Source organism: Pongo pygmaeus, chromosome 4, assembly GCF_028885625.2.
Source record: "Pongo pygmaeus isolate AG05252 chromosome 4, NHGRI_mPonPyg2-v2.0_pri, whole genome shotgun sequence".
NCBI classification, from domain to species: Eukaryota; Metazoa; Chordata; class Mammalia; order Primates; family Hominidae; genus Pongo; species Pongo pygmaeus.
Window position 1 is genome coordinate 147,797,921 of NC_072377.2, and position 23,655 is coordinate 147,821,575.

Genomic DNA, 23,655 nt, shown 5'->3' on the forward strand with positions numbered 1-23,655 from the left:
ACAACCATTTGAGGCATGGATGGGATAATCTTCAGGTCTTTGGCACCAGGGTTAAGCTTATTTTGAATTTATGCCATATTAGCAGGCGAACATTGCCACACTGACATTTAAATGCCCACCATATTATCTTAAGGTTCCTGAAGCAGGGGTAACTCTACTTTCAGAACAAAAATCAGATTGGACAATCAGAACTGTACAAGTTCTACAAAAGCATGTTGGAGTCACATAATGAAAAAGCAGATTTTGTTTATTATGATGTTTCTCCATATTTGGCATTGCTGTAAATGGCTAACTAACATTTACTGCCAATTCGGTACAAATGTGTGGTTTGGTAATACCAGAACAGCAAATTTAAATGAAAAAATAAAAGTTAAACATTTCCACACAAGGTTTTACAGTCTGACATTTCACTGCGTAGGTAAAAAGACACTTTTTTTTTAAACTACAGATTATTATTCAGCATGAATAAAAAACTACAACTTTTATTTTTAAACAGGAGTCACTGGTTTTAATTTTTACACATTTTAAAATTACTGTGATAAAAAATAATGAAAAAGCTTCTTAATAATGCCATACACAGTATAATATAGATTTGTCCCCATTATATAGCATTTAATATACAAAATAGAATATTGACACACTTGAATCTATATGTAGTTAAGCAAGTTATTTGAGGAGGGTATTTTCATACAGCCTTTCATCAGAAAATAAAATCCTTTCAGACATTTTCTAGAGAGAAGCAAATCCTTTCCTGAAAACCTGGTCACTAATCCTGGGTGGACCAGGTTGCTTGAAAATAGTCTGGGAAATTATGAAACTCCACCCAAAGGGTTTAAAGTGTCCTCCTTACACTTTTATTTCCCTTCTGACACTAAAACCAGACACATAAAAAAAACACATTCACCTACAGCTACAGTCAGGGAGTGACCAGCCAAGATGGAAATCTCACTGAAGGCTGCCATGGTTCTGGAAGTTTGACAGATCAATGTACTGTATAACAATATTTTTCATTCCATGGTGATGTAGTTTTCAGGGTTTTTAAAAGGGAACTAAAATTATGAGACTTAGGTGAAACTGGAATTGCTCCCTGCCTCTGAATCCTGAAGGGAGCGTGGCTTTCCTTCATGGGCATGCCCAGGGCTCATCCCATGCTAATTATCCAGCACTTCATAGACACAAATCATGATAGTTTTCCTTTTGGGGTGGCCAAGGTTTCCTCCCATAGTTTTAGGCATTTGGATATATATACCCCAAAAGTGTTATGTCCTAAGTGCCTCAGTTCTGCTTGTATAGTATCCCACAGAATGCCTACAAACAAACACTAAAAATACTTTTCAGGATTTGTTGTGAGTAACCAACTCTCACTGAAGTTACTACAAACTTCAATAGTTGGGGTTGGGATGGCCAGATAACACATACATAGGAAATAAATCTGCTTTCAAACAGCACCACCATATAGCATTTAAATCCATAATTAAACATAATTAAGATGACTTTCTTTTCCCCCACGTATCCTAAAAGGGCACAGCTTCTTTTCCCATTTAATGAAAAGCCTCCTATAGTTGTTGATGAACATCAGTTGACTTATTATTGACAACAAAGTGCACATAATCTTTTTTTCATTGAGTTCTATTTTTTTGAGCGCCAAGATTGTTGGGACGAAAATCAGATTAATGTGTGAGATGTGCTTTCTGGTTTTAACCACATAACATTCTATAAATGAATGATAATCTACATTTTAGAAGCTCTTTTTGAAACTTAACACTGTCATTGATAAGAATATTCAAGCAGTTTTCTTAGGCACCAAAAATTTATCCAGCCGGGTTACAAACCATCTTAAAATATTACATTCCCTTTTAGAGAGCATTCAAAAAGCAAATGATTGTTTTTTTATTAAATAATTTCTCCAAAATACTGAAAATAACAAATAACATTCAAAAAGCATTCAAAGAAAACAAAAACATGTCCTCATTTTATTTGGAAATAAACTTTTGTTGTAGGATAGAAGGGAATTAGTGTATTACTGGCAACCTATGAGATTCTGCACTATTTACATATTGCTGGTACCTCTATGCAAACTATTGCCAAACTTCTGAAGCTTCTGTTGTCATTCAACTGCTGGGGGAGGGCTGTATGTGAAAGTAACCCGCTATTAGATGGTGCCTTTAAGTATGTAAGCACCACCTTCCTGTCTCCTGTTTACATACTTTACATACTTTAGTGCAAGGGGAGATTGAGTAAACTAAACCTGCGCTGACAGACTCACTGTTGGAATGAGAAGGGTGGTCAGAATGGGAGGCAGAGGATAACTTCCTCTGTAATTTCACTGGGTCAGAGCCTCAGCAACCTTCACTGCACACAGGACCAGTCTCCATCTCCCCCTAGAGCAAGCTGTTTGGTTTCTGAGACCATCGCTGCCTGTATGAATGCATGTACAAACTATAAATCATATAGGTTATCCATCAGCATTTCTTTGACCCCTACAAAAAATATATAACATGTCATGATAAAACAATCTCATCTAAAAATCATTCTTATTTTACACTATACAAGCTATTTTACAATCATTTTAATAAATTGCATGTAAAGCTGCAGTAGCCCTTCCCTTCCCAGATTAGTGAATACCAATATGATATATATCTGAAACTATAACTAAATATAAAAATATATTAGAAGTTCCATATTTTTAATATTAGATTTTCAGTTTTCTATTACACAAATAATTTGGCCACCTTGAATAGAAATCAAATTTCTTGTGGCTTAGTAAATATGTTAAGTTTTGAGTTTACAGAAAGTTGGTAAGGTGCACACAGAAAGGGCTACTACAGCTTCTATTTTGTTTAAAATAATTTTCAACAGTGAAGAAATTCACAGGACTTGTGTTAAACTCTATGGCACACATTAGGGATGTGTAGTTTTACAAACATGGATGTCTGACATACAGTTCTAAATCACAAAAATCAGTAGCTGAGCTTTCCTGTACCATCAGGAAAGATTAACCAATTGGTGACAGATGGGAATGTGAAAATGGGTGTCTAGCCATTTTTGCCATATTAGAGATTTAGTTTTTGGGTAAAGAAGTTTAGTGAGAGGAATTACTTGCTCTGATTAAAAAAGTCTCTCAGCTGTGTTACAGCTGGTTATCTGGAATCACAACTTTTAAGAAGTTATACAAACTACTTCAAAAGGTCCCGAAAGACAAATAGTTTACCAGCTTTCTTGCCATATAGCCATTGCAAAAAAAGGGCATTAGGTACAGACAGGGCCTCTTGGTAGTTATTTTTTAAATTAGTCTTTTGCAACCATCATCCACAATTTACCCAGCAGGTCACTGGACTAGGTGCTCTATACCAGTTAGGACGGTTAATTTGCACAACCTATATAATTCTCCACTGAAGCAGATATATACAAAATATGAAGTTTTTTTTTTTTTCTTGACAAGAATACTGGAGATTTGAGTCAATTTTTATGGTCTTCTGATAGCTAAGTGCCATCAGGTTAGAAGCACCAACCCATTTTCACACAGATGATTGATTAGAGTTTATTTGGGAAAGCTAAGAACTAGCTGCCCATCTTAAACAGCTGTACAATAACTTGAATAAAAAATCGTGTAAGAAAAAATGAGCAAGCGTAGTTCACTAAATATAAAGGAAACTGTTAAAACCAGACAGTAATAGCTATAAAAGGCACAACTTCCCTTTTCTGATATACACTTGTAAACTTTTTTTCAGGTTTCCATGCATAAATCAAAAATGCTATCCTAACTAACTATACGGGGGGGATACACCAACAGAAAGTCTAGAAAATTTCATCCAGCCAACTGTGAAAAAGTATGAGCAGGAAGTTCATCACACAGACTTTGGGCACTGGTGGTTTAGGTGCCATCCTTCTTTGACTGTGGAGATTACGTCCACATATTAAGGTTTCTAATTTCTGGGATATATTAACTAATGAATTTCACCGTCTACTCTCCCATCACTGAAAAGTGATGACGACTCAACTGCTTCTGTTGCCAAGTCTTGGCCCTCTATAAACCACATGTAGTGCGTATTTAAAACAAAACAACAGATGAAAACAATAAAAAATAAAACAACAAAACCTCTACAGGACAAACTGATAGTTTATACAATAAAAGCTATTAATTCGACTTTCTTTAAGGCAACCATTCTTATTAAGGCAGTCACTTTTGATGAAACAGAAGTTTTTTGATATTTCCATTTGAATATTTTGGTATCTGATTGGTGATTATTTCAGCTAACATCTCTGGGAATTCAATACTCATGGTCTTATCCAAAAATGTTTGGAAGCAATAGTTAAGGAGATTTTCAACCACCTGCAAGAGAAGATATAGTAATGATCAGGCTTCCAAATTGGTCAGTGGGAACATCTCATGTTTGTTGTCCTCTATTTTGAAAAAATTATCTGGCCTAGAATATACCAATCTCACTGGAATTCCCCAGATGAAAAATAAGCACTTCCGTACAAAACACATTTTAAATTTCTTTGATTGTATGTAGAATTATATGGAATTGAGTATTTCATGAATCATTGTAGTACCATAATATATGAAGGGTGCATTATTCTAATGTAATGGATTAATCATACTTTTTAAAAACAGTGTTATTAAATTCTGTAATAATATGGTGATTTTATATACACATGACTAGGTGAAAGGATATTTCATAATTGGCCTTAGGAAAAATGTCTACAAAACTGAAGTTCCTAAGTTGAACTCAAGCTATCACCAACATCCACAAACTGGGGGTGGGGGGAGGGGGGCGCTGTTGGTATATAATTATATTCACTAATCAAAACATACTTTGTCACAGAAAATTCTTTATATTTGGCTTTATGTTTGACACTTACTTCATGCATAGAATCCAAGAGTTTTGTCAGTTGATAAAACCGCTGCCAGTTCTGGCTGGAGTTTCCTTCCCTCTTGACAATGGCTTTTCCTAGCTCTTTGATGTAGGTCATTCTAATTTCATCAAATAGCTCTTGGCTCTTCAGACCGTCCTTAGGAACTAAAAGGTTAAGATGAAGTCAATTAAAGGATTTTCTTTTTCTTTTCTTTTTTTTTCTTTTTTTTTTTTTTGAGATAGGGTCTCACCTGTGTCATCCAGGCTGGAGTGCAGTGGCATAATCATAGCTCACTGGAGCCTTGACCTATTTGGCTCAAGTGATCCTCCCACCTCAGCCTCCTGAGTAGCTAGGACTATAGGCACAAGCCACCATGTCTGAGTGGCATAATCATAGCTCACTGGAGCCTTGACCTCCTTGGCTCAAGTGATCCTCCCACCTCAGCCTCCTGAGTAGCTAGGACTATAGGCACAAGCCACTGTGTCTGGCTAAATTTTTTTGTAGAGACAGGATCTCCGGATCTCCCTATGTTGCCCAGGCTGGTCTTAAACTCCTGGGCTCAAGCAATCCTCGTGCCTCGGCCTCCCAAAGTGCTAGGATTACAGGTGTGAGCCACCATTCCCAGCCAGATTTCTTGCTATAACTTTTTATACATGCAAGACGGGCATTTAACATTGTTTATGTACTCTTACTGCACCCTAAAATATAAGCATTTTCTTAGGATTATTAAACTACAGCCAAGAGAAAATGCAGGATAACAAAGAATTGGAGGACTTAACCTTGAGTAAATCACTTGATTTCTCATCTATAAAATGGAAGTGGTGATGATACCTTCTCCTCCCTAGCTCACAAAGCTATCTGGAGGACCAAATGAAATAATACAGTGATTTTTAGTTAACTTTGTCTGCCATTCTGCACTTGAGTTTAATTCTAGTATTGAGATAGCTAGAAGGCTTCAACAACAGTGTTTATTCCAGCAATTATATCTTAGAATATCTGTGATATCACCAGTTAATTATAACTTTAAAATTGGCATGCAATACATTTTTTTAATGTAGCTAATAGATATGTCTTAATAGGGAGCAAATATCTGTCCTTCCTTATGTACATGGATTCTGGTTAGTGAAACTAGTATAAAAATTTTGTGGGGGGTACACTACTCTTCAGAAAATGGTACTAATAAGGACAAAGAACAGAGGGTTAATCATGGTTTCACTTAATCCTGTGGAAATTAGGACTTTTGTGGAGTGCTACATTTTTCACAGTGTGCTCCTGGGAACACTGATTCTGTGTTAACTGTGATTAGAGGGAGAAAAAGGATTTGGTGGTCAAAGTTTGAGAAAAGCTAAATGTTTAATACATATTAGGCAGACTTCTGAATTTCAGTACTTCTTGGAGATATAACTGTACACTCTCCAGAGAGGGGAAATGCATTAACTTCTTGGAGATATAACTGTACACTCTCCAGAGAGGGGAAATGCATTATTTCCCAAACTGAAACTTCACTGCTGCTGACATTTTTAGAAGATGCTGGTATAGAGGAAAAGCTATGGATTTAGGAGCTTTGAGAAGTCTTATTATTTTTTTCCGAGACAGAGTCTTGCTGTGTCGCCTAGGCTGGAGTGCATTGGCCTCCCAAAGTGCTGGGATTTCAGGCGGTAAGTCACCGTGCCCAGCCGAGTAGTCTTATTTCTTACTTGCCATGTGGACTTGAATATAACCTCCTTGAGCATCTTTCCTGCTCTTTTTCATTGGATTATGATTAGAATTAGACTAATGAATATGTATGAAAATGTTTGATTCCATAAAGCATTATAAGACATCAGTATTAAAAAATGAAGACCACTTAATCAGGAGTGATAAGGGCATTCTATATTAACAATGGGTTAATTTTACACATTACTACAGAAAATCTAATTATTGCAAAATTGTAAAACAGTGATGGCTTATAGTTTTTTTCCCTGCTGGTTAGTCCTAATTCTAAAAATAACTATGGTGAAGCCCAATTCAATATGCATATAAAAGAATTTCCTCCATCTTAAATTTTTTTTTTAATGTTTTAACATCCTCTTTTGGCTGCAGGAAGTAAGTACAGCCTGGAATTCCCCTCCTACTGGAAAAGTGGACAAGCAATACATGATTATGATCCCTAGGAAAAGAGAAACAAATACGGTAAGCCATACCTAGCCCAGGAGTAAGAAATCTTAATTCTAAGCCTTTGTGCTTGAAAGTAATTATCATACTGCAGTGCAGGGAAAGGGAACCCAGGGTCTAGCAATCTTGCTGGGTTGAGGAGAAAGAGATTGAAGTTTGGGGAGGCTAAAGCAGCTTTAATTTATGGGTCAGACTATTGGAAACAAAGGAGGTACACAAAGAAAGGCCTCCAGAAATCTGTAGTCTTCGGCTGAATAAAAATTTGTGCATACTTAGGGTGAAATCCCTTGAGGCCACAGAGGAAAGAAAGATCTGATTAAACATGCAGGGCATTCAGTAGAGACCTAGGGGCCACATCTCAGAAGCAAGGCTAAATTAGTCCCAGAAAAAAAGGCTACATAGATCAGTGGTTCTCAAAAGGGAGGGGGAGATTTTTGCCTCCAAGAGGATATTTGGCAATGTCAGATATAGCAGACAAATCTACAATTATAAACACCTTTGTCTCAGAATCAATAACAATAAACAAGACTTAAATTTGACTGACATTTCTGAAACAGTCTACCCAAGAACTTGCATTCTTTTCAAGTATACACAGAACATGAATCTAGAACATAAAACAAGTCTGAATACATTTAGGAGGATTAAGTCATACAATGAATGCTCTCTGACAAAAATGAGATTAAAACAGAAGTCAGTAACAAACATATCTGTAGAAAAACCCAAATGTTTGGAATTTGACATTTAGTAAGCTATGGATTAAATAAGGCATCATAAAACTGAAAATCTCTAGTACTGAAAACACAGCATATCAAAATGTGTGGGATGCAATGAAGACAGTGCTTAGAAAATTGACAGCATTAAAAGCTTTTATTAGAAAAGAAAGGTCTCAATTATATATGCTTCTACCCTAAACACAAGAAAAGTGGAAAGGATAGAGTAGAAACGGATAACTAAGAACATGCATAAACAACAACAAAATCAAGACCAAGCTGGTTCTATGAAAACATCCGTAAAACTGAAAAACTTTTACCCAGACTGATTAAAAAAAAAAGAAAAGCAAGAATATATTAAATACCAATGTCATGAATGAAAGGGAATAACACTAGAGATACTGGAGCCATTAGAAGGATATTATGGGAATATTATGAATAACTTTAAATTCAACATTTGAAGGAAACAGTTAAATTCCTTCAAAGATGTAAACCAACAAAGCTCACTCAAGAATAAACATATTATCAGTAAACATTTGATGAACTTGTACTTGAAAACCTTTCTACAAAAAAGGCTCCAAACAAACCAAGACAGCTTCGCAGCTGAGTTTTACCAGACGTTTAAGAAAGAAATAATACCATATTATCATATATTCCTCATGGATTTAGATGCAAAAATACCAAAATTTTAGTACAATGAATTCAGCTATATGTAAAAAGGATACTATATCATAACCAAATAGGATTTATCCCAGGAATGAAAGGCTAGTCAATTACTCAGAAATTAAACAGTATATTATACCATTATACCATATTAGTGACTAAAAACGAAAAATATATGGTCTTGAGGCACAAAAGCATATGATAAAAAGTTTTTTTGCTATTATGAATAATGCTGCTATGAACATGGGCAGTCATTAAATGCATGGCAAGTCACAAGGGTCAACTACATACTCTTTAGGATAGCGATAATAAAAAGACCATACCAAGCTTTGGCAAGGATGTAGACAAAGTTGTAGGATCTAGAACAACTAGACAGAAAATCAGCAAAGATACAGAAAACTTGAACTAGTCTATCAATCGACTTGACCTAACTGACGTTCATAAAACTCTACTTAACAAGAGCACAGTAAGTTTTTTTTCAAGCACTCATGGAACACTCAGGATAGACCATATGCAAGTGCCTAAAAAAGTCTCAGAAGACTTATTAGAGTCATTCAATATTAGAGTCCTTCAATGTACCTCCCACCTCAATGGAATTAAATTAGAAATGAATAGGAAGAGATATGGAAAATCCCCAAATATGTAAAAATTAATTAAGCAATACACATGGGTCAATGAAAAAAATCATGGACATTAGAAAATGAAATGAATGAAAATATATAAAAAATTTATAGCTTTAAACATCTATATAAGAAAATAAGGTCTTCAACTAATAATGGAAACTTCTACCTTAAACTAGAAAAAGAGGAACAAATTAAATGAAAAGCAAGCAGAAAAATAATAATGACATAGAACACAAAAAGAGAAAATCAATGAAGCTAAAAATTTCAATGAAACCAAAAATTGGTTCTTTGTAAAGACCAACAAAATCGATAAATTTTTAACTAGACTGACCATGAAAAAAAAGATGATCAGGCACAAATTATGAAAATCTATAATGAAGGGGACACCTCTATGGATCCTACAAAATTTAAAGGATTAGATTACAAACAACTTTATGCCCAAGTTAGACAACTCAGACAAAATGGCTCATTTCATAGAAACACAAAAATTACAAAACTATGTCAAGGAAAAATATAAATTCTGAATAGATCTATATACAAATAAGCAAATAATTAAAAATCTTCCCTGAAAGAAAACACCAGACCCAGATGGCTTCACTGGTGACATATATCAAATATTTAAAGAATAAATAAGATCAATACTCTATAAACTCTTTAAGAAAATGGAAAATACTTCTCAACTCATTTTAAGAGGCTAGTACTACCCTGGTAACAAAGCCAGAAAAAGATATCACAAGAAAAGAAAGTTGTAGGTCAGCATCCTTCATAAAGAGAGATATAGAAATGATCAACAAAATATTAGCAAACCAAATTCAAAATATATATGGAAAAGATTATACACCATGATCTAGTCAGAAAACTAGATCTTAAACCATTTCAAGCCATTTTCCTGATTTTGCAAATAAATCTGTATTGGAACACAAGCATTCACATACTATATATCGCTGCTTTCCTGTTATAACTGTAGAATTGAGAAATTGCAATAGGGATTATATGGCCTACAAAGACAAATATGTACTGTGAGTCTCTTTACAGAAGAATATTTGTGGAACTATACTCTGCTTAGTAGTATTTTTGGAAAGAGGATTTGATGGTCTCCCCACTCCTCCAAAGCTGGAATTCCTATTCTCTCTCAACAACTGGAATTTTTTTTTTTTTTTTTTGGAGACGGAGCCTCACTCTGTTGCCCAGGCTGGAGTACAGTGGCACAATCTCGGCTTACTGCAACCTCTGCCTCCCAGGTTCAAGCGATTCTCCTGCCTCAGCCTCCTGAGTAGGTGGGACTACAGGCATGTGCCACCACGCCTGGCTAATTTTTTTGTATTTTTAGTAGAGACAGGATTTCACCATGTTGGTCAGGCTGGTCTCGAACTCCTGACTTGATGATCTGCCCACCTCAGCCTCCCAACGTGCTGGAATTACAGGCATAAGCCATAGCGCCCGGCCAGAAATTGGAAATTTAAGATGTTAATTATTTTCAAATGGATCTATAGATTCAAGGCTATCCTAATAAAAATTCTATCAGACTGTGTTTTTGAGACAGAGTCTCACTCTGTTGCCCAGGCTAGAGTGCACTGGCATGATCATGGCTCACTGCAGCCTTGACCTCCCTCCTCAGCCTCCTGGGTAGCTGGAACTACAGGCACAAGCTACCATGCCTGGCTAATTTTTTCTATTTTGTGTAGTGACAGGGTTTCGCCATTTTGCCCAGGCTGGTCTCAAACTCCTGGGCTTGCTTAAGCCATCTGCCTGCCTTGGCCTCTCAAAGTGGCGGAATTACTGGTATGAACCACCACACTTTTTTTTGGTAGGGATTGTCAAGCTAATTAAAAAATATGTGGAAGACCAGGCGCAGTTGCTCATGCCTGTAATCCCAGCCCAGCACTTTGGGAGGCCAAGGTGGGTGAATCACCTGAGGTCAGGGTTCGAGACTAGCCTGGCCAACATGGTGAAACCCCGTCTCTACTAAAAATACAAAAATTAGCCAAGCATGGTGGTGGGTGCCTGCAATCCCAGCTGCTGGGGAGGCTGAGGCTGAGGCTGCGATGATGAGCCAAGATCATGCCACTGCACTCCAGCCTGGGCAACAAGAGTGAGACTCCATCTCAAAAAAAAAAAAAAGAAGTGGAAATGCAAGGAAACTAGAATATCCAAAACAACAGTTTGGAAAAGAACAACAGATTTGGAGAATTCATATTACCCAGTTTCCAGATTTACTGTAATGCAACAGTAATCAAGACAGGATGTTATCAATATGAATATAGGCATACAGATCATTGGGTAAGAAAAAGAGTCTGAAAGTAGACCCACACATATACAAACAACTGGTTGTCTACAAAACTGCCAAGTAACTCAATAGGGAAAAGAGAGTCAAGTTCTGGAGCAACCAGATATGGATTTTGGGGAAAAAAATTAACCTTGTCCCTTACCTTGCATCATATACTTAAGCATGTGAGCTGAAACTACAGAATTTCTACAAGAAAACAAATAGTAGAAAATCTTTTTAACCCTGGATTAAGCAAAACTTTCTTAGTACACAAAGACATGAAGCTTTCTTCAAAATTATACACTTTTGCTCATCTCTACATTTTCTGTTAATAAAACTGTAAATGTAATCCACTTAAAGAAAACATGCAAAACATATATTTAACAAAGGGCTATATTGAGAATATTTGAACAATTCTTAAAACCCAGTTAAAAAATGGGCAAAAGATTAAAAGAGGCACAATACCAAATAAGAAATATAGGTGGCCAATAAGTCCATGAAAAGATGCTTAATATCTTTAATCATCAGTATACCTATGATGAAAGAGGCTGACAGTACCAAGTACTGAGGAGGATGTAGAACATATCTTAAGAAGTCTCATACATTTCTGGTAAATGTTAACAATTGTGGAAAATTTTGGCAATTTTAAAAATGAATTTAAACATATACTCAACCTATGTCCCAGTGATCTCACATCTCAGTATTGACCCAAGAGAGATGAAATGTACATCCATATCCTTATTTTTTTGTCTGCTTAATTTGTAAGAAAGGTATAGTAAAATCTCATTATTTTTACAAGATTTATCTAAGTATTCTTGTTCTATGAATTTTTGTATTATGTAATTTGAAACTACATATTTACAATTATTTTTCCTGAACAAATGCTTTAAGGATTATTTTGCCTTAACATCTATTTTACTTGGTAATAACGTAGCTCCTTTGGTTTTCTTTTGGTCAATATAGGGGCCAGCAAACTTTGGCCTATGGGCCAAATCCTACTTGCAGCGTGTATTTGTAAATAAAGTTTTATTGGAACACAGCCATGCCTGTTCTATTTGAGTATTGTCAATGACTATGTTCCTGCCACAAGGGCAGAGTTTAGTAGCTGTGACAGAGACTGTGCAAAGCTAACAACATTTACCATCTGGCCCTTTACAGAAAAAGTTTGCCATGTCTTGGGTTATACCATGCAAAGTAGATCCTTTTACTTCAGCCTTTCAATATCTTTATTCAGATATAGCTCTTTTTAAATAGCATAAATTTGGATTATTTCTAAAATCCTGTCAGATTAGCTTGGAGCATTCAGTCCATCTCTACATTTATTTTATTTTTGAGACAGTGTCCCTCTGTCACCCAGTTTGGAGAGCAGTGGCACGATCTTGGCTCACTGCAACCTCCATCTCCCAGGTTCAAATGATTCTTGTGCCTCAGCCTCCTGAGTAGCTGGGATAACAGGCATGCACCACCACACCCGGCTAACTTTTTATAGTTTTAGTAGAGTCGGAGTTTCGCCATGTTGGTCAGGCTAGTCTCGAACTCCTGACCTCAAGTGATCTGCCCACCTCAGCCTCCCAAAGTGCTGGGATTACAGGTGTGAGCCACTGCACCTGGCCCCATCTCTATATTTAATGAAACTAAACTACTGATGTGTTTGAATTTAGCTGTACTACTGTACCTTATCTGTTACTTCCTGTTATCACGCCCTTGTTTATGCATTTTTTTCCTCCCTCCTCTCATGTCTTTCATTCTTTTGGATTGTTTTTCTTAGGTATTCTCTTCCCCCGATGGTTTGGTACTTTGCATACCCTGCATACCCTATTTCTAGTTGTCATCCTTGAAACTTAAACATACTTTAGTTCTACTTTTTAACCCTCAAGGAAATTGTTACTGTTGTTATTTTATATATAGTAAATGTCAGTTTAAATATATCTATATTATTTACCACTTTCCTTATTCTTCAGTCCTTCTTAAATATGGGATTACTTTTATTTTATTTTTTTTCTAAGATGGAGTCTCCCTCTGTCACCAGGCGGGAGTGCAGTGGTGCGATCTTGGCTCTCTGCAACCTCTGTGTCCCAGGTTCAAGTGATTCTCCTGCCTCAGCCTCCTGAGTAGCTGGGACTACACAGGCATGTACCACCACCCCCAGCTAAGTTTTGTATTTTTAGTAGAGATGGGGTTTTACCACGTAAGCCAGGATGGTCTTGATCTCTTGACTCCGTGATCTGCCTGCCTCAGCCTCCCAAAGTGTTGGGATTACAGGTGTGAGCCACCACGCCTGGCCAGGATTACTTTTCTTTAGCCTAAGTATATCCTCTAATAATTTTTTAGTGAGCATCTGGTGGCAAACTTTATTTTCACCTCCTAGTTAAAAAAATAGGTGATTGGTGTACTTAGAGCATTCAAATTTAAAGTAATTACTGATACAGCTGGATTAATGTCTACCATGTTTATATTGCATTTGAGTTTGGGGGAATTTCCTTTGACCTATCTTCAAGCTCACTGACTCTTTGCTTGGCTGGGCTCAGTCTACTGATGAGCCCATCAACATCATTCTGCATTTCTTTACAGCATTCCTTAGCATTTATTTTTAGAGTTTCCATCTCTCTGCGTACATCACTTCTTGCATGTTGTCTACTTTTTTCCATTGGAGCCTTTAACCTACTAATCATAGGTATTGTAAATTCCCTATCTGATAATTGAAATATTTGTGTCATATCTGAGGACTGCTTCTGATGCTTTTGTCTCTTCAGACTGTGGGTTTTTTCTTGCCTTTTAGCATGCCTTATAGTTTTTTTGTTGAAAGCTGGACATGATATATCAAAACTGAAGTAATTAGACTTGTAGTGTGAGGTTTCATGCTAATCTGGCTAGGAGCTGGGCTGTATTTAATGTTTGCCATAGTTGTAGGTACTAGAGGCTTCAGTTTCCTCTAGTTTCCTTGTTTATATTTACTTATTCTTCTGTTGTTTTTGGGTTTCCTAAGAACTCCTTAAATAGCTTGTGTCTTGCAGCTCTCTCAGTTGTAATCCACTGTTATTTTATCCTGGAGCCCTTTTTATACGGTGGTAAGGTGTTGGGGAGGGGGAGGGGGAGGTGAATTGTTTTTTAATCTTTATGATTAAGTCTCAGTTTTTCTTAGTGGGTCTGAATCCCTGGGCTGTGACTTTCAGAAATGAGACAAGAAAGCTAAGAAAGGGCTAGAATCCTCTATTTGCCTTTCCCCCAGGTCATATAAGGGCCTGTTGAATTAGTTTTCCTTACAGGGCAGGCCTTTGTTGTGAACACTCTGCTACATATTTCCAAATTTTACCTTCCCCCTACTCCTACCAGAAAAAGGAGGGAATTTTTCTTGCATCTTCACCATAAGAACCTTGTGGAGTTTCTGGAAGTTAGAAATTTTGTGGGGTAAACCCAGGAAATTGCAGGAAACCCCCACTAAGACTGGGTCCCTGGGAGTTTTTAACTCTGAAACTAGTCCTCACTCAACCTCCAGCAATTCATCAAAATTGCCATAGTCTTCCTGGCTTCAGTGGCATCTTTTCCCAGTAAGCTGATCTTGGCTGTTTCTCTGTATTTGTCTGTTCTTCTAGATTTGGAAGTGGTGGTTTGTTCTATGACCTCCATTCTCTGCGTGATCTAAGGAAAGTCATTGCTTTTCCAGTTTCTATAGCTTTGTTGCCATTTTCCTGTTGTGATTTTCAGTACCTACAGATTTCCCTTGTGGTTAATATACACAAACATCAAAAACAGTTGTATTCTGGCTGATTTTTTCAGATATACATTTCAAGTGTTTCTTCAAATGTGTCCAATCTGCTTTTAGATCCATCCACTGCCTTTTCAACTGCATTTGTATTTCCATCCCTTGTTTTTAAACTTACTAAATATACAGAACCAGTCCAAATGCCCATCAATTAACAAATGGATAAAGAAAATGTGGTGTATATATACCATGGAATACTACTCAGCCACAAAAAGGAACAAAATAATGGCATTTGCAGCAACCTGGATGGAACTGGAAACCATTATTATAAGTGAAGTAACTCAGGAATGGAAAACCAAATATTGCATGTTCTCACTTATAAGTGGGAGCTAAACTATGAAGATGCAAAGGCATGAGAATGATATAATGGACTTTGGGGACTAGGGTTGGGGAGGGGATGAAGGATGAAAGACTACACATTGGGTACAGTGTACACTGCTCGGGTGATGGGTGCACCAAAATCCCAGAAATCACCACTAAAGAACTTATTCATGTAACCTAACACTACCTGTTCCCCAAAAACCTATTGAAATCATTTTTAAAAAGATTATAAACTTAAAAAAACCCCAACTTATTAAACTTACTAATTTACCAGGTTCTACAAATGCCCTCAAAGAGCAAGTTGGCTTGAGTTCCACTTATCTCTGTAGGTTCCTGCCTTCCCTTAGTTCTTAATTTTTTTAGTCTAGCATTTTTGGTGGGAGGTTATATACCTATTCCAGTAGTCTATCATAGTAGAAGTCTATATCTTAAGGTATATATTTCCATCCTTATGATTCTATTATTTTTTAAAAAGAAGAACTCGTGATATTATTTACAATGAAAAAAATCATATAGCTCAATTAGTCTGGGATGTATACAATTGAAACCATTCTTTTTTTTTAAACAAGTAACGTTGTTAGTATCTAGACACTGAGTTATACCTTCATGGTATCAATCAAAGTTATGATCAGAATTTTATGTAACTGCTTAATCACTTCTTTAACAAGTGTACTGCTACAGGTAACATTAAACATGTCTCTAGCAATGATCTTTACCGGGTTCTCTTGCCTTGATTGAAATATTATTAATACTTCTTATATCCATTAACATAAAATAACTTTTTGTTGAGCAAAAATAGTGTGAAAACATTAAGAAGAATGTGTGCTCTGGAAATGTTTAAACAGATATGAAATGGTTAAATAAAATCACAGTCTTGTGCAACATCCATAGCTTACAGTATTTGGCAACTATGAAACCACAGTTACTAATGGAATTAAGACTTTTTTAAAAATTGCAAATGTACTTATTTGTATATGAAAGAGATATTCAGCTATTAATTCAGTATTTAGTAAACACTGATATGTAATTTTTACTTGAAATGGCCTAAGGTTTATAATACCAACTAGTTCATAGAGCTTTTTTTAAAAAAAGACTTTTTTTTAGATCAGTTTTAAGTTCACAGCAAAATTGGGAGGAAGGTACAGAGATTTTTCATATACCTCCTGTCCCACACATCATCACCCAAAGTCCATAGTTGAGGGTTCACTCTCGGTGGTGGACATTCTTTGGGTTTGGACAAATGTATAATGACATGTTTCCACCATTATAGTATCATACGAAGTATTTTCACTGCCCTAAAAATCCTCTGTGCTCTGCACATTTATCCCTCCCTTCCTTCTAAACCCTGGCAACCACTGATTTTTTTTTTGCTGTCTTCACAGTTTTGCCTTTTATGGAATGTTATATAGTTAGAATCACACAGTATGTAGCCCTTTCAGATTAGCTTTTTTCACTTAGTAATATGCATACTTAGTAATATGCATTTAACATCCCTCCATGTGTTTTCATGGCTTGACAGCTTATTTTTTTTTAATCCTCAATAGTATTCCATCATCTGGATGTATCATAGTTTATCACTTCACCTACTGAAGGACATCTCTGTCTTTGCTAGCTAAAAAGTAATCTCACAGAAGTTTGTTTTATAAACTCTTGTTGCCATTTTCTAGTTAGTGAATCTCTGACAATCCAGCTCCCATGCTATGTTAACCAATCCCCAATAGTAATTAAGCACACCTTTTCTAGGATGCATCTTTTTCTCCCATAATTTCTTATACATGCTAATACTCATTAGGAAACTAAAATTTTTAACCAAATAACAGCGTAGTAGACAAAATCACTGTAGTCAGCTTTCTTTTTCCGTGTCTTCCCATGATCAAAGATCAAAGGAAGGCAGGAGAAAAAAGTCTACACAGATTCTTATCAACAGAGATCCCTATGCAGCTCATATACCTCTCTGTTTCTGCTATACCTATTTGTCTTATTAATCTTGGTATCACTTACTGTGCCTTTCTAATATTTTACATTCATAAAAATCATCTGACTAGTAGGAAATAATAGTAGACTTGGTATAATTATTAGTACTATGTATATAAATTAACCTTTGTTTCTAAGGCCTTCATATTTCATGCTTTTGACATAAGGTGAAAAGGTGTTCTACCAACCTGAAGAGAGAAGCAGTAAGGTTTTCATACAGAGATACTCTTCATAAGATACCTGAAGCCTGTGTAACTCAGAGGAAACATACAGCATGTGTTTACATTGGTCGTACATGCAGGGTAGAGTCATTCTCTGCCTGTGAAAGATAAATAGCAGGGTATTAGTTAGAAATACTGCTACTTCCCCCAAAAAAGCACATTTTTGTTTTGTTTTGCAAAACTATGAACTCATAAAGAAAAACAACTACTGCAATAATATTATTGCTAATTCCCTATAAAATCAGAATTTTGGAGAACTTTCCTTAAACTTCTTCCTGCATCTTGGCTGTTTAAAGAGACTAATGAACAATCTAATGTAACAGTGGAGATGTTATTTTCTATCATGCATGCCATGTATTATTTTATTATTTAATTAAAGTATTAGAATTCTTATAGAACTTATTACTAGTTGCTCATTTAAATCAAGGTTTATCATTTGAATATGGTCAATTAGACAACAGTTTTATGTCCTACACACTTGATTTTTAAAGGTAAATTTTTTCACAACATTCCATCCTAAAGACAAAAATGTGTGACACTGTTCACAGTTATGCAGAGGGCGAGACCTAGAACTTGATTCTAGACTTCTGATGCTCAAAATCTGCCTCTGACAGGCATATGCCCTAATATTCTTTAAACTAAAGGTACTAAACCAATTCTTGCTTATGATTCTCAAGTCATTACATACCTATGATTTTCAAATAGGTCTCTAAATTAGTTTCCTGACTTGTGAAATGACACTAAGAGCCTGAAACTGGGCCCAGTTCACAGCTTTAAAATGCTTCAAGATTTTTTTTAAGTTTCTGACAGAAAGTCATCTTGGACTTAACAACAGAAAGGTTATTATTTTTCTGTACTGAATATGTGGTTTATTCCTTTATATAAAATAAATTAGACATGAATTATATGCTGCCAAAGTGATCAGAGGCTCTTCAAATTTAAAATCTGCTCTTACCGAAGAGGCACCTCCCCAGTCCTTAATAGTAGGTAAAGCACTCCTTTTTTGGGAGGCACCTTTTTTTCCTTTAGTTACTTGTACATGGTTATACTCATATAACTGAAAATTTCAACAAAGTTATAGTGTAGTAGAATAAGTAAAAACTCATTCTTGTTGGCTGTAAAAACAACAAAATTTTTTTTTCCACAACGTTCTGACCTAAGGGCAACCATGAGAGACTGTTTTACAGCTCTATAGAGGGTCAGAACTTGAATGCATACTTTCTGATATGCAATATCTGCCTGTCACAGACACCAGAGCAGTATGGAAACACAGTGGGCTAAGAAAAAAGGGTGGAGGGCTGGGTGCGGTGGCTCACACCTGTAATCCCAGCACTCTGGGAGGCCAAAGTGGGTGGATCACTTGAGGTCAGGAGTTCAAGACCAGCCTGGCCAATATGGCAAAACACCATCTCTACTAAAAATACAAAAAATTAGCCAAGTGTGGTGGAGTGCACCTGTAATCCCAGCTATTCAGGAGGCTGAGGCAGAGAATCACTTGAACCCGGGAGGCAGAGGTTGCCATGAGCCAAGATCACACCACTACACTTGAGCCTGGGTGACAGAGTAAGACTCGTCTCAAAAAAAAGAAAAGAAAAAGGTGGAGGACTGCCCATCTTGTATGCAGCAGCATGAGAACACAAGAATAGGAAGTACATATATCCCTTAATGAAAATGAAACTAATGTAAATCTGTTGAGGAAAAAAAATTATAAATCCCACTTTATGTAAGGAATGTATGTGGCATGATTAGATTTTGCTGTGACTGCTTAAAGCTAAATCTGAATGCCCTAATAATAAGAACCCTAAATTAGGTTAGTTTTATAAACCAGAAGGATAAGTTGGTGTTTCATACAAATCTGTTTATGCTTTTAATTCCACTTAAATGCCTTCAAATTACATATTAAAAAGTGACTAAAAAACAAATACTGCCAACATGGTATTTTTTAAACAGCATGGTAGGATTCTGATGAGTAATAACGTCTTCAGTTTCCCCAGAAACTAAATATATTTACCAGTTAATTTAAAATTGGATCCAACTACCTAATCTTGTTACATTGTGATGCAGTACTCTTTCTGAACATTCAACAGTCCTCTTTTTGGCAATAACAGTCAAGGTGACTTCTGTTTTCTATACAAACAGAAATCTTCATTTTTTATTCTTCTTAGACCAGGGGTATGTGTGTGTGAACTCCTTGTTTACAATGTACTAACAGCAATAAGCTAGGGGTACGAAAAGTAGTAACACAAGGTAGAAAGTGAGAATAACTAGGATGTGACTTCTCTGCTGTGTATCTGGTGATGTGAACATCAAGAGTCTAAGAGTATGCTAGAAAGAATGGATGGGAATGAAGAGTGTGTGAAGGAAAACAATGGGAGAGGAAGTGAGGTCAGATTCTGGGAAGCCTGAAATCATGCAGAATATGTACTGGAGGGTCAGTGGGAAGATACTGAAGACAATCTGTGTACTGGGGAGATATGTGATACAGTCAGACTGTGCTTGAGGAAGCAAACATTAGCCAACATGATGAACGTTACAGTGGAGGGAAAAAACGAGTGAGGAAACAACTACAATGAGGTAAGGGGAAATAGACACCTGAAGTATTTCACAGACACAGTAATAAGCCTAGAGGATAAGAGAATAGCTGATTTATAAAATCTTAAAGGCTTGGTCTTCTCTCAGTTAAACAAAACAAATTTGTTCCCATATTCTTAAACCATAGACACTGGGTGAGCCTTGCCATGCAAAGAGATACCTCTTGTGTCTGGGTCCATATGTCCCACCCCATCAGCCTAGATATCCTCATCTACAATTGTCCCCACTGAATCCACATGAGTTTTATCATGCTCCTTTTTCTTTCTGGAATAGGGTTATGTAAATAATATCCCAGTAAGATTTCTTGTTGCTTGTGACAGACTTTACTAACCTCAGATATGCTGTTAAATATCCTCAAACATGTCCTGGGACAGTAATAATGCCACATGTACATTTGCACATGTACATTACACTTGTCCTGCCCCAAGCACTCATAACTCTATTTCCAGTTTGCCTAGATCCTAGATACCTAGTAGGATTGTTTCAGTCCTGAATTATCACAATAGCAGTCAATCAGGAAAACATCAGCTGGTTAAAGATACCCTATGAATACAGGGAAAATGACTCACATACAACTTACTCATTAATAATCAGATCAGGAGCAAAACACAGCAGGTTTGCACTTGATTGTCTATATGATCTCCACCCCAGAGCAAATGCCATAAGAAACATCCAGGAGTACTGCAGTAGGGTCATTTGGTCATCCAGGTGTAAGTTCCTGAAACCTGAATTAAGAGAAATAAAGGTATGAGGCAACACTCTTAAGAAGATCATCTCTGTGGGAATTGCCAAAGAGCAATGAGATCAATTAGCCCTGTCAAAACAAGGGGACCCCTAACAGAAAAAGGAAATTAAATACTAGGTAGACACAGTTTTCTTCTGTTATCTGACACTTTAAGACTCACAAACCCTCTGCTTTTTTTTTATTTATTGAGACAAAGTCTTGCTCTGTCGCCCAGGCTGCAGTGCAATGGTGCCATCTCAGCTCACTGCAACCTCTGCCTCCCGGGTTCAAGCGATTCTCAGTGCCAGCCTCCAAAGTAGCTGGGAATACAGGTTCATACCACCATGCCCGGCTAATTTTTGTATTTTTAGTAGAGATGGGGTTTTGCTATGCTGGCCAGGGTGGTCTCGAACTCCTGACCTCAAGTGATCCACCCACCTGGGCTTCCCAAAGTGCTGGGATTACAGGCGTGAGCCATCGCACCCAGCCCCCTCTGTGCTTTTTAATAGCTTTTAATGTAAAAAAAAAAAAAAGTAGCCAGTTTTGTCACCTTTGTCTGCTTAAGTAAACATGAACTAAATAGTAAAATAGCCAAAATTCTTGACTTGGCGGTTACCAGTGACCGGGAAAGACAGTGGTGACGGGGATGAAGCGGGATTGGTTGACGGGTGCAAAAATACAGTTAGAAGAAATAAGTTTTAGTGTTCAGTAGCACAACAGGATGACTATAGTTAACAATAATTTACTTTATATTTCAAAATAGCTGAAAGAGAAGATTTGGAATGTTCCCCAAACAAATGTTTGAGGTGTTGGCTATCCCAGTTACTCTGATTTGATCCTTACACGTTGTATGCTTTTATTAAATTATTACATGTACCCCCTAAATATAAATATGTACAGTAAATATGTACAACTATTATGTATCAACTTTAAAAAACAGAAAAGAATCTTGGCTTGCGGTATTAATCAATGAGTTAAGTAAAACATTTGCCCTGCTAGTCACACCTCTTTCCCCCTTAATAAAACAAGGATGACAGGAGGTCAGATTCCTTTCTTGCTCTCTCCCTAACTATCTGCGTGAACACAGGCTTGTCAATTCCCTCTGTCTTTAAAGTCAGAGCTGACACTAACATTGACCTCTGCTGTTCCACACCAAATTCCAATAGGGTAACTTTTATTTAAAATTATCTTTAAAATTACATTCAATGTGTAGCATTTCATTTAGTGAAGGGTTAAAATCATTCTACTTTAGTACAAATTTTGACAATCAACATACTTGATGTTTACCAATCTTAAAAACAACCTGATTTTTAAAAGTGGCACAATGAAGGAAAACAAATGGAATTAACTAAAAACGTTTTATTTCCCCAAACTTCAGTGTAAAAGGAGTTTTGAGTGAGTCTTGTAACTCGAGTTCTGATATTACATCATCCTATGTGAAATTACCATCCTGTGCATAATGATTTGAAAAGCAGGGAGTAATGTAAATGTTTTATTATAAACTCCCTATCACCTGTATTCACCTGACTCTCCCCTTCATAGTCCCCAGAACTGAGTAAGAGAAACAAGATAAGCCATGGGCTCACGATGATATAAAAGCCAAAGTGTTTTTGCTGAAGAAAACACAAAGGTTTATATAGTTGCTCTTTCATCTTTTGCATCTTACCTGGTATCGCCTTTGCCCATTTCACTGCTGCAATCACTTGCCGCCCTCCTAACATGTTGAGCGTGGTCATGATCCTCCAAGTTGAGTCTGGAACAGAGCTATCATATCCTGCATATAACACTTCAGGTTCAATAACCTCCAACAGTGACACCAGGGTAGGGGTGAGTTGTGGTAACGTTGCAGGAACTATTGTTTTGTTAGCAGGATTTTCAGGGGTTTCTTGTGAGACTCCTGTAGTGGCCTGCTGAATTCCTTTTATTTTTTTCTTTGTTTTTCGAGCTGTGGGTATTTTAAAAAATACATAGAAATGAACTGTAATGGGAAGGTCTGTGCTACATAGTTTATTCAAGAAGTATTTTTACTTTCTAAAACTATTAAGATGGGAGAAATATTTTATTTAGCAATTATGATAAAGTGACATGGAAAAGGAGAAAAAACATTTTTTTTTTCTGAAAGCAAAAGATCCAGAGGAACCTATTCCCAATTAATTTTGCCTTACAAATAGGCCAGAAACTTCATTACAGTTATTCCTTATACAAAGTATTATAACGGTATGTTAAAACAATCTGAGTAAATAACTTTTGTAAATTCTTCTATAAATTTTTTTTTGTCTCACTTTCACTCTAAATGCAACAATTTCATTGGTTATATAAGGCAAATTACTCTTTACTATAAACTGAAAAAAAATCTAAGCTTGGAATAACGGATTACAAACTGTGGTTTAAGATAATCTAAATCATGGTAGTATATATAATGAAAAGAATTACACTATTTTCACTTGTTCAAAGCCACTTATAAAGATAGGAAGATGACAGCAGATTACATGCTAAAAATAGTATTAGTTCTACCAGTAGAAAAATTCACTTTTCACTTTTACATAGGTACTAACATAAATACTGCTTGGGACTAAAAACATTTGGGAAGATGAAATGAAAAACTTTACATTACTTCACATAAATTATAAGTGGGAAATTTCCCTTTTATAAGGAAGATTTATATTGATTACTCTACAAACCTAAAGCAGCCATTCTCGTATTATATATAAATTATCTTTTACCTTGACTTGGTATGGAACCATCTAATCAAACTACAACATGGATGCTGTAGACTTTTTGGTA

General features: G+C 36.3%; 1 protein-coding gene across 2 annotated transcripts in view; it reads right to left on the reverse strand.

The window, feature by feature from the left end:
• Positions 1 to 229: 229 nt before the first annotated feature.
• NR3C1 (nuclear receptor subfamily 3 group C member 1) overlaps positions 230 to 23,655 on the reverse strand; it is a 121,078-nt gene continuing 97,652 nt past the window's right edge. For both annotated transcript variants that reach the window (XM_054487712.2, XM_054487706.2), the window contains exons 4-8: positions 22,538 to 22,816; positions 20,728 to 20,872; positions 17,523 to 17,653; positions 4,867 to 5,024; positions 230 to 4,333 (exon numbers count right to left, since the gene is read on the reverse strand). In XM_054487712.2, coding sequence (XP_054343687.1) covers positions 4,181 to 4,333; positions 4,867 to 5,024; positions 17,523 to 17,653; positions 20,728 to 20,872; positions 22,538 to 22,816 — 866 coding nt within the window. In that variant the 3' untranslated portion in view covers positions 230 to 4,180. The remainder of the gene's footprint in view (positions 4,334 to 4,866; positions 5,025 to 17,522; positions 17,654 to 20,727; positions 20,873 to 22,537; positions 22,817 to 23,655) is intronic.